Source organism: Acipenser ruthenus, chromosome 26 (assembly GCF_902713425.1).
Source record: "Acipenser ruthenus chromosome 26, fAciRut3.2 maternal haplotype, whole genome shotgun sequence".
NCBI lineage: Eukaryota > Metazoa > Chordata > Actinopteri > Acipenseriformes > Acipenseridae > Acipenser > Acipenser ruthenus.
Genome location: NC_081214.1, coordinates 2,835,833 through 2,851,640, shown reverse-complemented (window position 1 = coordinate 2,851,640; position 15,808 = coordinate 2,835,833). Strand labels below are relative to the sequence as shown.

The 15,808-nt window shown below is 46.3% G+C and overlaps 3 protein-coding genes across 17 annotated transcripts in view; 1 reads left to right on the top strand and 2 right to left on the bottom strand.

Annotated features, from left to right (window-relative positions):
• Positions 1–243: 243 nt before the first annotated feature.
• On the bottom strand, positions 244–5,114 carry LOC117430383 (gem-associated protein 4-like). Its single transcript, XM_059001487.1, has 3 exons — positions 5,022–5,114; positions 4,261–4,346; positions 244–3,781 (listed from the first exon to the last, which is right to left on the bottom strand). The coding sequence occupies exons 2-3, from the start codon at positions 4,319–4,321 to the stop codon at positions 492–494; spliced, it is 3,351 nt and encodes a 1,116-aa protein (XP_058857470.1). The 5' UTR covers positions 4,322–4,346; positions 5,022–5,114; the 3' UTR covers positions 244–491.
• Positions 5,115–5,643: 529 nt separating this feature from the next.
• LOC117429347 (tapasin-related protein-like) lies at positions 5,644–11,595 on the top strand. Its single transcript, XM_059001488.1, has 9 exons — positions 5,644–5,817; positions 6,687–6,902; positions 7,364–7,621; positions 8,446–8,781; positions 9,401–9,730; positions 10,079–10,168; positions 10,429–10,448; positions 10,736–10,765; positions 11,228–11,595. The coding sequence occupies exons 1-8, from the start codon at positions 5,772–5,774 to the stop codon at positions 10,748–10,750; spliced, it is 1,311 nt and encodes a 436-aa protein (XP_058857471.1). The 5' UTR covers positions 5,644–5,771; the 3' UTR covers positions 10,751–10,765; positions 11,228–11,595.
• Positions 11,596–11,995: 400 nt separating this feature from the next.
• The window catches only part of LOC117430299 (rap1 GTPase-activating protein 2-like), a 74,686-nt gene continuing 70,873 nt past the window's right edge, over positions 11,996–15,808 (bottom strand). For 12 of the 15 annotated variants that reach the window (XM_059000707.1, XM_059000706.1, XM_059000708.1 and 9 more), the window contains 7 exons: positions 15,594–15,731; positions 15,386–15,498; positions 15,107–15,220; positions 14,730–14,844; positions 14,443–14,560; positions 14,227–14,297; positions 11,996–13,632 (listed from right to left, as the gene is read on the bottom strand). In XM_059000707.1, coding sequence (XP_058856690.1) covers positions 13,576–13,632; positions 14,227–14,297; positions 14,443–14,560; positions 14,730–14,844; positions 15,107–15,220; positions 15,386–15,498; positions 15,594–15,731 — 726 coding nt within the window. In that variant the 3' untranslated portion in view covers positions 11,996–13,575. Of the gene's footprint in view, positions 13,633–13,904; positions 13,950–14,226; positions 14,298–14,442; positions 14,561–14,729; positions 14,845–15,106; positions 15,221–15,385; positions 15,499–15,593; positions 15,732–15,808 lie in introns of all 15 variants that reach the window. The other 3 variants (XR_009308929.1, XM_059000709.1, XM_059000710.1) reach the window with 3 other exon arrangements.

Here is a 15,808-nt window from a genome sequence, read left to right as displayed (position 1 = left end):
ATCTGGTGTTTTCTCTGTTGTCTTGTATTTTGTAATAAATAGTTGTTGGCAATCTGAAAACCAAAATCAAAACAATTGCGGCGCCTACAGCACCTGCAATTGTAACTTAATGGTGTTATTGGTTAAAACGGATGTATGGAGAATTACATTTTAAACCCATCTAGCAAAACTATGTGCTGCAGCATAGTGTATGTCAATGAAAAGCACAAAATCAGTGTGTATAGTGTGCAACACAACACGGTCTGCAGTTTACATCATATTTTATTTACGTGAATGCAAAGAAAAATACAAAAGGCATTTGATCATTGAAACTGCTGGTTTCACAGACCCCGATCAGCACTAACCTTGGGCTACCTTACCAATGCTAACATTAGGTAGTCCCAAGACTAGTGCTGAGGGGGGGTCTGTAAAAACCAGCCGAAAGAGTAGTCATTCAGGGGCTGGCTTCACAGCGCTATCCCTGGGATTGTTGTAAATCAGGCAGATCAAGTTCATAATCGGGTTATTTTTTGCAGCACAGTCGAGCGCTGCTCCTCGTCGGGCAGATTCTCCGCGATGGACTGCAGAAAGTGCTTGGCGTTCGCTCTGCCGAGAGAGCTCGAGGATGCGCCGTGATCCTTCTGGACAGCTTCGTACTGTGAAAGCGTTTCCAGAGACGCCAGGTAGAGGGGCTCGCCCGTGTCGGCTGGCATCATTACCAGCACGTGAAGGAGATGGCAGAACAACTGCATCAGCACGAACACGACCTCCTGGCTCGTATCTGCATCTGGGGCTTCGCTCGCCGTTTCTTTTGGGGATCTGTCCTCTCTGTCTTTAGAGGAACGTGACGGGGGCAGTTTCCCTTTCAGAGAGTCCAAGATATCCCTCATAGAGCCGGCGTAGAGTCTCGCAACATGCACCCAGCCTTCATGAGGCAGCCAGTGGGAGCAACTGGAGCTGCAGAGGAGCTGGAACGCCCTCAGCAGCAGCATGGAGAGCTGGAGGTCGCAGGTGAAAGGTCGGAGGTTGAGCAAGGGCATGAAATCGATGTACTCCAGAGTGTAGGGGACGTAAAGGCAGCCCCCTCGGAGAAGCCTCTCTGTCACGTGGGCAAGCCGTTTCCATTCTGTCGTGGTGCACCACGGCAGCAGCTGAATCAGGGCCACCAGGAAGCCTTTACTGAACATGTTGACCTCCTCTGCACTCTTCACGTTGACCACCAGGCTGTCCAGCATGTGGTCCCTCATGGAGCTAGACAAACAGCAGCACTCCATCCAAGCCAGGAGCCCGGTTCCCGGACCGTATTCCGGGAGACTGAGCCCAGTCCAGTCGTGCTCTGAGAGATCACAGACCGGCAGCATGGGCAGAGGAACCTCGTTTTTGAAATGGTCCCCCCACACCCTCTTCAGCCGGATGCGTACGGTCCAGTCCAGAGTCCCCGCTTTGTTGTAGAGCCAGAAGAGTGACCTGGACCAAACGCTGGGAGAAGCTGTCACTACGCGGCCAACCACGTCGCACACCGCGGAAAGGGTGTCGCTCAAGAGGTCTTTTACTTCCAAGGGGACCCTGATGGTGTTATCTGCGGGGTCTTGCCAGCACCTGGGACAGTTATCTAACAGCTGGCATAGGGAGTGAATCAGAGGGAAAGGGGAGCATGTCATTATCCAGTGTTCAGAGTCTTCCTCTCCTCCCTGGGGCTTCTGTGCTAGAGCCCTGTGAAGAATCTGCAGACACAGCCCAACGCTGGATGTGCTGTCCGTCAGATGGGGCAGCACAAATGCTTTGGTGACCTCTGCTGGTTGCAGAAGGCGGGTTTGTATCTCGTCACAAAGCGGTTGGCAAGGCTCCATCAGGGAGTCGAGGAAATCCAAGAACTGATCCTCCTCTTTGGATGAGGAAAGCTTTCCCCACGCAGCTTCCTTCAGACAATCCGCCAGCAAGCTGGTCTCGGAGCTGGAGGCCCCAGTGGAACTCAACCCGGGTAGGCTCTTCAGGATCTGTGCCAGTAGCTTGTGAGCTCCAAGGTTCACTACAGCGAGGTGACACGCCCTTTGCAACACTGCTTCTGGGTTCTGCAAAGTGACTCGAGCAATACTGGCCACTGCATTGTGGAGACTGTGCTGGGCTTCGCTTTGAATGATGCAGTTGAAAGCCAAGTTCAGCTCTTTCCCGAAGCCGTCGGTCACAGTTCTGGGCAAGGTGGCGCACAAGCCTTTGCTGCCGCAGGAGGAGAGTATCCCTGCAAGTACTGTGTTTTTGTGGGGTAGTGAAAGCTCAGAAAAAGCATCCACAAGGATTTCTTTCAGCTTCTTCATCTTCGGCAGTCCTTCCGGCCCGACGTCGGAGAAACAAACAGTCCGAAGCGTCGCGGCCAACTTCAAAACGAGATCTGGGTTCCTAAAGGCATCGGCGTTCTTCTCCAGGCAGTCCATCCAATCGTCTCCGGAAAAGACCCAGCTGACGTTCGAAGCAAACACATAACACGCTTCCTGATGCCTTTCCAGTCTATGATCAATAATTGCCATTGCAACAGGTGCAAGCACAGGGCCTCCTGCAGAATTAGTTTCCAGTGACGGAAGAGAGATCTCTTCCAGCAGAGCCCTCAGAGACTGGTTCAGTTCGCACACGATTTGCTGATCACATTCGCTCAGGCTGTCCCAGAGTGGCAGAGCTTCCAAAGCTTTCCTCACGTGTGGGAGGCAGTTTTTCAGCCTGGAAACCGCGTAGCTGTTGCATCCCTCAGCTGAGAGTTTGGACTCGCTGCGCTCTTTGTTTCCCCAAGCCTGGATAAGCTCTCTTAGCACCTTCAAACTCTGGATCAGAGTTACACTGGGTTTGAATCTGGAAGGCTTGTGGGCAGCTGCCACTTCTCTCTCAGCCTCTCTGACGTTCTCTGCAAGGCTAATCTTCCTCCTCACCTCACGCTGGTCAAGCGTTTCTTCACAGTAGCAATCTCGTATTTCCACCACTCTCAAAACTTTCTGCAGGTAAACCTCAATAGGCAGCTCGGCATATCTGTCCAGCAGGAACACTGTATACAGGGTGTCTAAAGCATTGGCCAGCGCATAGCACTGGAGCTGAAGTGAATGAACATGATCTTTCATTTTGTTTATTCCATCTAAAAATAGAGAAACCACACAAGACGGATGAGGAGAGTCAGGGTCGGGCTTGAATCTCTTGGATGGCTGGGCAGACACCTCCTCAGAAGACTTGCAGATGTATCTGGCAGCCTGGGCAGCAAATACTTTAACCACTGGATCCTGCTCCCCTCCTTCCTTGTGTTTCAGCAGCTCCCACCACACGTCCAGGAAGAATCTTGCATCTTCTGTGGCGGTGTCCCCGAGAACGTGGTCCGCTAGCTTTGAGAGTTCCGTGAGGAATGCTTCCTCGGGCAACGCAGATAGGAATTCAGCGAATAACTTTGAGGCCCCCATAGACTTCACCAGCTCGAACAAAACGGTGTAGTTGATGTTCGGCAGAATATTTTCCACTGAGAAAAACAGATCTTCTTTCCACCTTCTGTCAACATCCTGGTTGAATCCAGTCTCGTCCAGCTCTGGGTGAAGAAGTTTGGCCCACAGTATGGCTAGGATCTTCTTTTTCCATTGAAGGCCAGCCAGGATGTCTTGACTCGCTCCATTCCTGGGAGATCCAATCTCCTCTACGGCTCGGACAATGGGCTGACCAATAGTTTCCCAGTCTGACTTACTCAGGGAAGACAGCTCCTTGGGACGGTACTGCTTCTCTGCCAGTAAAAAGCCTCCATGGAGAACAGCTATTTTCTCACAGCTAATCCAAGGACCTAAAAAAAAAATAACAACATTGAGAATAGATAAGAATGTTTTCAGTGATTTTTTTTATTTTTAATGTCGTGGCCAACTGGTAATTCTGAAATTACTACTAATATTTTAATGAACACTACTTTCCATGGTACATGAATGTGTTATATTGTACTTTCACCAAATAAGCAGATATATACCATAACTTTAACGAAGAAATACAGATTACAGTATGATTTGGATTGTGTTTGTTACAGAATATGATAAAGGTAATCAATTAGAGGCGCTTAGGATGCAATTTACACAACAATGTTTAACCCCATGACATAAATTGAAGATTAAAACAAGCATTTCACATAATATATTGTCCTATGTCTTCATTGGTTTTATTATGCCTTTTATTCAAAGGGCTGGGTTTTACAGTACTGGAATGGTTAAACTTCTGAGTTTAATTAACATATTAGGGTCAGTCAAAAGCTGTGACCGAACTGTTTAAACCTACCAAGATCCATCGTAGCCACTTGCTTGTAACCCAGGCTGCCCGAATCTAAGCTTGAGGTCATCAGTCAGTCATTCCAGAACGCCAGTCTTGAGACACACAAGTGGGGATAAAGAGAGAATATTAACGTTGCTACACCCACTCTGATCCACAACAGGCACGACCTGACGCACAAAGCACTGCACGCAAGGAAGCAGGTAAAAGGTTTGTGTTCGTGGTGGCTTCTTGGGGGGTGAAAACAGGTAATCAGATATTTTAATTGCAGGAGACACACAATGCGAGAACCTCGACTTCGGGACTATAGGTAAGCGAGTGTTGTGCTGATTGTATAAAGTGTAGTCTCTCCACACACACACGTATAAAACAATATCGCATATGAAAATTATATATGTGTGTTATTAAATTAAAAAAAAAACATACAAGACATTACTCGGGCTACGCTGCTGTTAATTATTTACGTTCAGTAGTTCTGCGAGGAGTAAACCAGACACATTTAACACAGCAATAGAAAACAAGTATGGTTATAATTGTATTTATTTTAAACGCATTTTGACGCCCGCATTGACAGAATAGCAAAACATCTCAAAAGAGGTCAACCGAAACAATAATGAAAAAAAAAAAAGTTTTAGGTATAGTATTTTTAAAGATGCATGTTTAAAAAAACATCCGCTGGGCGTAGTAAAATAACCGATTTGCTGGTGTTTAACACAGACACCCCATCAAGATTCGCGTCCACATGTTATCTCATTTCTTAATTCCCTCACCTCTTTACACACGCTGTTTCCAAGACGCTCTTCCTCACTCTGTTCCTAAGTCACGGCCACTGTGTCTAAAGAGGAGCATCCTTTAACTGCAAGCGTTTGTCCACAGCGCCCCCCTGCAGCTTGGGTGTATGTTTAAATACTGTATTCAAAACAGTGGTGGCTTCTGTAAACAGCATCTTATTTTGCTTAACACACACACACAAACCTTTATTAAATAATAATAATAATAATAATAATAATAATAATAATAATAATAAATAAACAATTAAACAAGGCTTCATTTGTTTTCAAATAATGGGGCTCTTAAAGAAGGTTTACATACGACATTTAAACCCTTGGAGAGAAAAAAGTTTGCACACAAACTGGTAAGCCAACACAGCCTGGGCTAGGATGAAACGGAGTGCACAGAGGGCTAAACTGCTGCATTGAAGATTACAGAAAGCAATCACCCAGTAATGCTATTTATTTTAGTGCAGAAGGACCTACAGCACTTTTCAAATACAATGAAGTGATTAAAATAAATTAAGAAATAAACTCCACGGCTAAGGCGTTAGACCCCATGCCCAGTTTGTACTACAGCTAGCTGCTGGCGGTTTGCATTTGGCTTTACATCTTTGGAAATCCCCGGGTCAGGAATTAAAACTGGTACTGGAGATAAATGAAAGCGAAAGTGCGCTGCGTTTGTTTCTTCAGCTGAATGGAGGCTGCCGAAACCGCCAGTAAACCGAAGAGAACATTCAAACTCTAAACATGTTCTGTAATGTAGCTGTTATATGCTTTTGGTTACTAAATGCAGGTAAGATGTTTATTTCTCTCGGTAAAAGGCTGCAGCGGCGGTGTTGCTATTGCGTAAGGCGCAGAGCTCTCTGTCAGTTGAACGTGTGTAGTTAATTGGGTAGAGACTCTGCTTCTTTAGTTATACATGTGTCGTTATTTTTTTAAAATTATTTTTTAAAATGCATTTACTAATGTAAAAGCGGCCGTGCACATTTTATTTCGACTGAAATAATGTTACTTTGAGTTTAATACAGCTACCTCCATTGCTATTAGTGTCGAACCAGGAAGTGTGCTTGAATTATCAGATCTCGTTCGGTATTTATTTAAGATTTTCTCAGTGTAAAACTATATACTGACTGCCTTTTTTTACACCAATGAAAAGACAGCTAGGTTACACTGGAGTAAAAATGATATCGGCATGTAACTATTCACTGTTTCTTGCAGTTATACAGAGCGGAACTGAAGGCTAATCGACTACACTCAATTTAGTGAATTTTACTGGGGTTCAGCTTTCAACTGCAGTCGTTTTTATTGGGCGATGTCAAGTGGAATATTTAGTACATACTTGTGTGTCTCATTAGCTAGCATGGATAACAAATGTGAACAGCCAGCACCAAAAAAATATCCTGGTTGTAAATGACGAAATAACACACACACACACACACACACACACACACACACACACACACACACACACACACACGTTAAGACTGCTTAAAACCACTGCTTAAAATAGCCCACAGAGTCAAGTGGTTTTGAAGTGAGTTTTATATACACAGCGATGTTATGTGATTTAACATGGGGCGTGTATAGACCTGTCTATACACACTGTAGAGCGGTCTTCAGTGCAGGTTTGACTGCATTAGATTCATACTGTTGTTGTTTCAGGCAGCTTCTCTGCCTGCTTTACCCTGAAGCAGTCCGGGAGGATGATGTGCTCCTTTGTGGAGGAGCAGTACTATTTGGGGGAGAGCATGGGACCGGAGATTCAGTACCTCCAGAGGAATGCCCTGCTGCTGCTGAACAGCCCCGACACGGAGGAGGAGAGGGCAGCCAGGGCCAGAGAATTCCAGCACAGCGGGGTCATCACATTCCTGGTGAAAGGTCTGGACACTGTTACTAACCTGCAATGATCCGCTCAATACTGATCCGTTATCAAACATCAAAATCAGCATGCAATGTGAAAAAGGCAGATTTCAGTCTAACAAATAAACTCTAGACAAGCCTTTTAATTATTATTATTATTATTATTATTATTATTATTATTATTATTATTATTAATTAGTCATTTAGCAGACGCTTTTATCCAAAGCAACTTAGAGACTAGGGGGTGAACTATGCATCACAACTGCTGCTGCAGAGTCGAAGGACGGAGCACAAGGAGGTTAAGTGACTTGCTCAGGGTCACACACAGTGAGTCAGTGGCTGGGATTGAACTGGGAACCTCCTGGTAACAAACAAGCCCTTTTCTCTAACCACTGGACCCACCAAGCCTCCTTCTGCCCAAACCTGTGTTTACATCGTTCTTGAACAATCCCTTGTTTTTTTGCAAACCGCTTGGACAGATCCGTCTCTGCATGTGGCCCGCCACGCTGATGAGGACACAGACAAGCTGCAGTGTGAGATGAAGAGGTACAGCACAGCGGGGATCCATGTGCCCTGGCCTGGGGCAGGAGGAGTCGGGTCAGATACCCCAGACAACTGGTTCACCTGCACCATCAAACACAGAGAAAACCAGTTCAGTGTGACAGCCTTCCTCCGGCAGCCTCCCTCCCCGGAGAGCGAGCTGCGTATCGGAGACACGGACACCCTGCGTGTGTCGGGTAGGCTGCATCTCCACGGCTCCCGTTATCTGTTCATTCATTTCAAATCATGTGCAAGTAAATGACATCGATGCAGCTTGCCATTTGAAAGAGCGTGTGAACATGTGTTTGCTTTTCTAAGATTAGGGTCTATTCCAGTCGTTCTCAAACCCGGTCCTGGGGACCCCCTGTGTCTGCTGGTTTCCATTCCAACTGAGCTCTCAATCACTTAACTAAACCCTTAATTGAACTAACAATTAATTAATTAGGCTGCCTTAATTGTTTTAAGCTCTTAAACAGTTGGGGATTTCAAGTTAACTGTAAAATTGTGTAAGTAACTTGAAATCTGCAATTAGAAAGGTCTGATTAAGCAAATGATTGGTTCAATTAAGGGTTTGAAGCGAGGGTTTCAAATCGATGCAACGCTTCACTGGAAGCCAGTGTACTGTAGTGACTTTTAAGACTTGTGGTTTGATCTGAACAGCAGCAGTTGTAAATGTGAGCAGCGTAGGTCCCTGAGCTGGGGCCCTGCGTTGCATTCCAAGGTTATGGGAATGTAAAGCCATGCAGAGTGAGAGCTATTCCACTCCAGGTTTAACAGGTGACATGAGATCATGAACTACTTCAGGGTCTGGATTGGGCTTTAATTCAGTTAAACAATTTAGGACAGGGTTGGAACAAAGACCAGGAGTGGAGTCGGTTAGGCGACCTGGAACACAAGCAAGAACAGTAGTTTTGGGCAGTAATGCAATGATTGTAGCATTTAAGTTACAGAGGAAACAGATGTTGTTATTTCTCTAGCTAACCCTTCATGCTGTGTTGATATGTCCGCTGTTTCCCGCTAGCCGTGTTCGTGGTGCACTCCGGTCCTACCGTGGTGGAGACGGCCCTGCGGCGAGACGTGCGGCTGGACTGCGGTTTCTCCGTGGACCACGCCAGACCCGACGTGACGGTGGAGTGGCGGTTGCAGCTGCGCGGGGACCGGAGGAAGCTGTTCTCGTACGCGTCCCGCAGCGGGCAGGCGGAGCGGCTGGAGGGGGAGGTGTCGGTGGCAGAGATCCCTCGCGGGAACGCCTCGCTGCGGCTCGCCGGCGTCACGCTGAAGAGCGAGGGCACCTACGTCTGCTCTGTGTACGTGCCCCCGCTGTACAGCAGCCAGGACATCCAGCTCGACATCGTGGGTACGGGAACGACTCGCTGCTCAGTCCAGCACGCTCTTCCTCTGGGCGTTGTCTGGGCCTCTCCTCAATAGCAGACACTTCATCCAAATATAAAGGACAGCGTTGCTGTATGACCATGAAAGCAGACGAGCCCGGCTCTTTTGCATTGTGGTTAAGGCGCGCCGGTTCGCACCCAGCCTGCTGCTGGCAGTGTGGGGAGGGTATTGGAAGTTTCTTTAGTGGCAGTCAGATTTGATACCGCTGAGATTAAAATGCTTTTTATTTAACCAGGATCGAACCCTGGAGAGATGCATCTCATTTACAAGGGGGTCCTGACATGAGGCAAGAAAGAGACAAATCATTCAAACAGGACAAAAAAAAAAATTACACATTCAAACAATTCCAATTTACTCCCTGTGATCCAGGTCGTAGTCAGTATATTCAGGAGTGATTTTAAAAAAGTATTGTGAAGAGGCTGAAGGCATTGAATTCCAAAGGTGTCTGATACAGAAAGACACATATCGGATCTCAACTGAGGGATTTTAAAAGTAGGCACACCGTTTGATCTTAGCGTATAGGTAGCGTTACATGTCTCTGATGGAGAAAAGGTGCTCATGTGTCTGTGTGTGTGTGTCTGCAGAGAGCCCCAGGGTCTCCGTTAGCCCCTCCTCGTCCCTGACTCTGCGGGAGGGGGCGGAGGAGAAGCTGGTGTGTGACATCGATGGCTACTACCCACTGGACGTGCAGGTGGAATGGCTGCGGGAGGTCCCGGGGGAGCGCAGGCTGCCACACGTGGTCAAGCACATCCTGTTCACCAGCCACCGCCACAACATGGACGGCACCTACGGGATCTCTGCCTTCTTCCTGCTGCGCGCCTCGCTGCAGGACCACGGAGTCGACTACACCTGCCGCGTCTCCCACAAGTCCCTGCGGGTCTCAATCCGTAAGAGCGTGCGCCTGGCCGTGGAGGGTAAGCAAGCGTCTCTATTACAGCCTGAGCCATTGCTTCCTGTGCTTGTACTATTTACTGTGCTATGCCATGCTTTCCCTGTGCTTTCTTACACTTTGCTATGCTTTAGTTAGTGAAGGGCACTTTATACAGTATAGTTCTTAACAATAGCCTTAACGGTGAATAAGCCCACCTCATGAACACTGTTATAGCACTGAGAATGCTTTCTGTTATCAGCCCGTTTCCTGTGTTTTATGTGCAGTCACACGCTGTTTTCCTGGTTACTCCTCTTGTGTACAGGTGGTGGGGTATGGATCCAGCGCAGGAGGCTTATTATCGTGTTAAATTAAACTGTGTGTTTTCTTGCAGCTGCTCCACAGATTGGTACGATCCTACTTGGATTTCTATTCTTCGTTCTGTTAATAATGTTGGCTGTTCTGTTGAAGTACCTTCACAAAGGTAATTCTATTTTCCCGCTAGATCACATTATAATAGCCAGATGAGATTTCTTTTTTCTAGTAGTCATTGTGTATAAACGCTCCCTCAAGCCCTTAGCACAGTGCCTGCAGCATTTCCACGATTAGACAGTAAAGCGACCGAGTGCCTGACTGCCTGTTCAGACTCTTAACAAGCTACGATCATCGTCATAAAAAGTGATTCATGATTTATTAATGAATGAATCTCACTCATTGTCTCTTTTTCTGTCTTTTTTTTTTTAGCAAGAGAAACGAGCAACAAGGTGAGAAACGTAGACAGCATTGAAGGAAGCCAGCAAAACCACAAAGACATTTAGCTCAATTGTTTGCCAGCAATGTTAGTTCCTTATGTTTGTAGCACGGGCTGCATTTAACCCTTTCAGTGGTGGATTATTTTCACAGAGCTGAAGAATAAGCTCCTTTATTGAGTACACATGAGACATATTTGATCCTTGCAAATATTCTGAAAGTCTGTGTGATCCAGAAATGTTTGAACGCTCCAGTGCTCTTGGATTGTAAAATGCTGTTTTTCTGTTTTCTTTTTTTGCAGAAGAAACCGTACTAAACAGAGAGCATGAAGGCAAGTTTGCACCTCGTAGTGCTTCCCCGTCTCCCTTTTTATTGAAATATATTATAAATTCACAAGCAATCAAAAAAGCTAAAAGATAAAAATACCTCTTATGAGAGAGAGAGAGAGAGAGAGAGAGAGAGAGAGAGAGAGAGAGAGAGAGAGAGAGAGAGAGAGAGAGAGAGAGAGAGAGAGAGAGAGAGAGAGAGAGAGAGAGAGAGAGAGAGAGAGAGAGAGAGAGAGAGAGAGAGAGCGAGCAAGCTGCTTGGGTTGGTGTGGATCGCTGTTCTCCTCCACAGAGAAAAGCAGCAATCAGCAGCTGTTTCTTCACTTGTTTCACGTGGAATGGTAAATCAGCCCGAGCGACCCTCACCTGTGGAAAGCGTTTCTGAATATTCGGTTTGTGCATCGCTACTCTATAACGCTTCTGCACAGATATAATCTCAGTGCATTTTATTCCTGTTTGTTTTCCAGAGTGTAGCCGCAGTGCTTGGATTCGCCTCCTTCCTTCTTTCCTGAGCTCCAAGGCAGAGGGGTGGATCCGCTCCCTGTGCTACAGAACTGCCACACACTGCTCTGCGGAGATGTGCATCAGGTGAAAGGATGCCATTGAATTAACAGCACCTTGTTTGCTGGGAATGTAGATTTGCTTGTTATGAAACTGGCTGTAAATCTTTGCATTTGATTGTACAGCATTTGAGCTAGAATAGCATATTTTGTCCTAGGAAGTGAAATTTAAAGCACTATTTTTAAGTTGGTTTAAATACTTTACAAAGTGTTTGATTTTAAGTGGGTGAATTGATTGAACTTGATAAATAATAAAAAAAATATTTAAATTTTAACGTGGATTCCTTATTCAGTCCGGTTCTTTGATCCTTTCATAACTCCGTGTCTGTGTTTGTCTGTTCATAAGTAGAGACACACAGCAGTTACTTTGTCTCTTCAGATATTTCTGTAAATTATCTGGACTATTATGTTGGTGAATTCTAGTGCATGGTCTTTTTTTGTGCAGTTATACTTTATTACCACAAGATGGCAGTATTTATTTATTTATTTTCAACAATAATGAAATAAGGATTGCTTTTACTGCCCTGGCTGAACACTGGTAAACTTTCTGATTATTATTTTTAAACGTTTGAGTCGGTGCTGCTTCTTTTTTTCCTACCCAGCATGAATTTAACTCATCTGTCAATGTGAACTCAGAGTCCCTTACCTCACACACCATACCAAATAACACACACATTTGACACAAAATACAACATTTTTATTATTTTATAGCAAATTCTGCATGGACACATTACATAAAACCAGCTATACATAGACGTAATCCTCTCATTTAAATCTTTTCAAATCTATTTATTTATTTATTAATTATATACTTATCTCTTTTTATACACGACGAACAACAAAAGGCAATGTGCTGAAATCGCAATAAATTAAATCTAGTATTTACATCATTTCTGCTGTGGATCGCTTCGGAAACCACAGACCAGGAGCCCTGTTTCAGAGGCACTCTCTTAAACCCCTCGAATCGTCTATTATTACTGAAATCTGCTGTGTCTGTGTGTCCAGTGTGCGCTGTGATAACATACCAGTACAGTATTTATTACACTACATCACGGTGAGCCTAATCTTTATCAATACCAAGTCTTACATCCAGGTGTACATGCCAGCGTTTCAAAAGTAAGTCACAAGCCTTGCGTTCACTTTAGGACCACTTTTAACCCCTCACCCAGTCATCGTGATGTGAAGGGGGCTTCAGTATGGCTAGCAAGTACACCAGCTGTTCAAGAGAAACAGGAAGTTCACAGTCATGGAGGTAAAGCTCACTTCAGCGATGTGTGCTTATGAGCAATAATTTGAAGTGTTAGTGGCAGTCAGAAATGACCGGCGCAGTGATAGCGACTTCAGATAGCTTTAATATTATTATATAGTTGTATCCTCTTATTAATTTAGGAGTATTTGTGGAGATATTATGTATTTTCTTGCATAAGTAATGCAATTAGATCACTAGAAATCAATGGGGCTTTCTGAACAAAAAACAGTCCAGTGTTTCTCTTCTACACTTTCAATACAACCCTTTTAATGATGGTGCTGCTGTATGAAAGATTCCTGCTGTTTTACGCTGTGTGAGCACGGTTACTAAAAGCAGCTATATAAGGACAGCAGCACTAGAAATGAAACGGACCTCTAAAGGCAAGCCTCTATATAGAGTTCATGTGAGTTCATTGTATGCTTTAGGTGGCAGTGCGTCTGTCGCCTAAGTGTGTGCTCTATACAGCAATACAGTGTGATATTTAACGGAGGTATTCTTAATGCTATACAACCCCATTGCATTTAATGCAGCCCCCCCAAAGGAAAGTGGTCTCTTGAATGCAGCATTGCACATACACAGCACAGTGCCCTAGTGTGACATCTGCACCCCAATTCTAATGAGAGTGAGGACAGCACAGTTAAAACCAGAACAAGGCTCTCAGGAGGTGCTGATAATCTGATATGTGACGGCTGCAGATTTTCTTCTAGCATACTTTCCCCTGCTGTTTATTGTATGATGTGGATGCACAACGCAGGGCTGCATACGTCTGAGGGTGCCTGGTAAACCTGCAGTACATGGCTGGATAGGAGTGCTGCTCTGTGGTGTTGTCTCAAGTAGGATCCTGTGTCTTGAGGTGCTTTTGTTGTGAATGTGTCCCAGGCTCTTTAGAAGACCAGGCTCCAGGTCAAACGCTTGTATCTGTCTCTGCTTTACAGTGGTAGAATACCACCTTGCAGGTTAGAGCAGGGGTTGGGGCTGGCAGTAATACATCACTCAAACAGCAAAGTCAGGTTCCACTTGCATCTTCTGCAATCAAATCCATACCCCTCCTTTCTTGGTTAATCTAAGAGGGAGGGGACAGTAAAGCAGATTTTACCAAAAAGAACGTGTAACATTTCTTTTTAAAAGAAACATATTTTATTTGACACAGATAACCTTATATGACCTGCAGAAAAGTAACAATGCAAACACTTAAGAGGCTGCATTTCTACTGTATGTCCACAAGGGGGTGCACTTACCCTTCAAACTTGCTTGAAATTAGGCATTTAAAAATACACCCTCCAGCCGATCAACTCAAACATCGCTACTGATTTGAAGGAATAGTAAATCACAAACCTGGGTCCCCTCTGAATTCCCTCCTCCCAGCCTCTGCTAGTGTCCCTACAGAAACACACACAGGCAGCTGTGTCAGTGACACACAGATAGATACAGTAACCCATAGCAGAGTTTACAGGCACAACCATAACTATATATATATATATACACATCTTAAAGGGTTAATGTGTCTGAACTGTTTTGAAGGACAGACAGACAGAGAGACAGGCTCTGTTCCACAGTAAGACTGGAAGTCTCTGTTTACATGAGCGTGCTATCCAGGTCATGCACTGTACTGACTGCCGGGAGCTGTCACTGTGATCGTGAGCTGTGCTATACTTACTGTACTGGAGTGGCTCAGTTTATCGAACCTGAATTTCAAGTTGGATCTTGGAGACGTCTTGCTCTTCACGTCTGTAAACAGAGAGAATGGATACACAGATGAGGAATCGGTCAGATCAGACGAGTCAAACGATCAAAAAATATATTATATTAGTGAATTCCCGGTTTGCACACCATTTCCCAGCTTCGTTCCGGTTCCCCGTGTCCCGGGACGTACCTGTGGGGCTGCGGCACATGATGACGGGAGGGGCGGAGCTCTGGGAATCGCAGCTCAGCGACGGGCTGTACAGAAACGCATCGCCACGGAACGGGGAGGCTGTGGAGGGCTGGCTGCTCTGTAGGAGAGAGGACGGCTCGGTCAGGCTGTCCCAGCGAGAAACGTTTAAGCAAGCCGACTAGACCCAATGTTTTCTGAAGGAAAAGCTACAAAACCAGGACCCATCCCTCCTATCTCTGGCTCCCCTTAGCTGCTCAGCAGGGTGGGTGATACACCCCCGGACTCACCGCACTCTCGTTCTCCTCCAGAGCCTCGCTCTCCCCGGCCATGCTGCTGCTGCTAGTGCTGGAGGAGGAGCGGGAGATGTTGGAGCGGCTGCTGTCCTTCAGCTTGATGTAGGACCTGCGGACAAGCACAGCGCTGCAGTCAGACACACGTCCAGCACAGATCCACACTGACTGCACGCCTCGAGAACTAATCGTGCTAGCCTGGCCATGAGGGGCGTGAGATTTCTTTATTCTTCAATACACTCGCCGTGGGACTTGCACCCAATCGCAGTACAAAGTTACTGATTTGAAACATCTTGGATTTCTCCTTGAAGAACGTTCGGAACCCGTCTCTCACATTCTAGAACTTCTCGCTCGGTGTTTTGTGGCGGACTCACCTCTCTTTATTGGTGCAGATTTCAGGAGAGCTGGGATTGGAGGAGGTCTCTGACTTCACATCCTGTGACACGTGGCCGCTGTCTGGGGTCTTCTGAGCACTCGAGAGGCTGTCACTGAGCAGGGAGGGAGAAGAGAGAGAGAGAGTGTTAGACACCAGACACCCAAGTGTATTGCAGATTGCCAGGGCATGGGACGTCTTCAAGGTGATCCTGCATATGTTCTTCAGGGCACACTAGTGTGCTGTGGAGCTGTGGTACGCCTCCCCTCTCCCCTCTCACCATCGAGTCCGGCTGTCTCCCTGGCTCTCAGTGCTGGCATGCAAGCGGGGGAACAGCCCAGATCGCCTCTTCCCTGGACTCTTCAGAGGGCTCTTTGCAGACAGCACCGGAGGCTGGAAGGCACCCAGGAAACACACGGTGAGCATTCAAACTGGTCACCGCAACCCCTCGCTCCCTCCCTCCCACACGCTGCCCCTCGCACACTCACCGAGAAGGTGCTCTTGGTGCACTCGCTGCTGTTCTGGGAGATCACCCCGCTCAGGCTGCCCGGCACCCCCCCGCTGTGGTGCTTCTTGTGGGTGCCCACCATCGTCTCCATGGAGTGGCTGCGCACGCGGATCGCCCTCTGAGAGAGAGAGAGACACACGCTGTGGCTTATAAATAAATAGATTCATGTAGTAAATAAAAAAAATAACAGGTTAG

Coding starts and splice junctions, on each gene's coding strand:
- LOC117430383 (XM_059001487.1), bottom strand. CDS start 4,321: ATGACCTCAAGCTTAGATTCGGGCAGCCTGGGTTACAAGCAAGTGGCT. Junction 3,782..4,260: donor AGTGGCTACGATGGATCTTG/GTAGGTTTAAAC, acceptor TTTTTTTTTTAG/GTCCTTGGATTAGCTGTGAG.
- LOC117429347 (XM_059001488.1), top strand. CDS start 5,772: ATGTTCTGTAATGTAGCTGTTATATGCTTTTGGTTACTAAATGCAG. Junction 6,903..7,363: donor CATCACATTCCTGGTGAAAG/GTCTGGACACTG, acceptor CCGCTTGGACAG/ATCCGTCTCTGCATGTGGCC. Junction 7,622..8,445: donor GGACACCCTGCGTGTGTCGG/GTAGGCTGCATC, acceptor GTTTCCCGCTAG/CCGTGTTCGTGGTGCACTCC.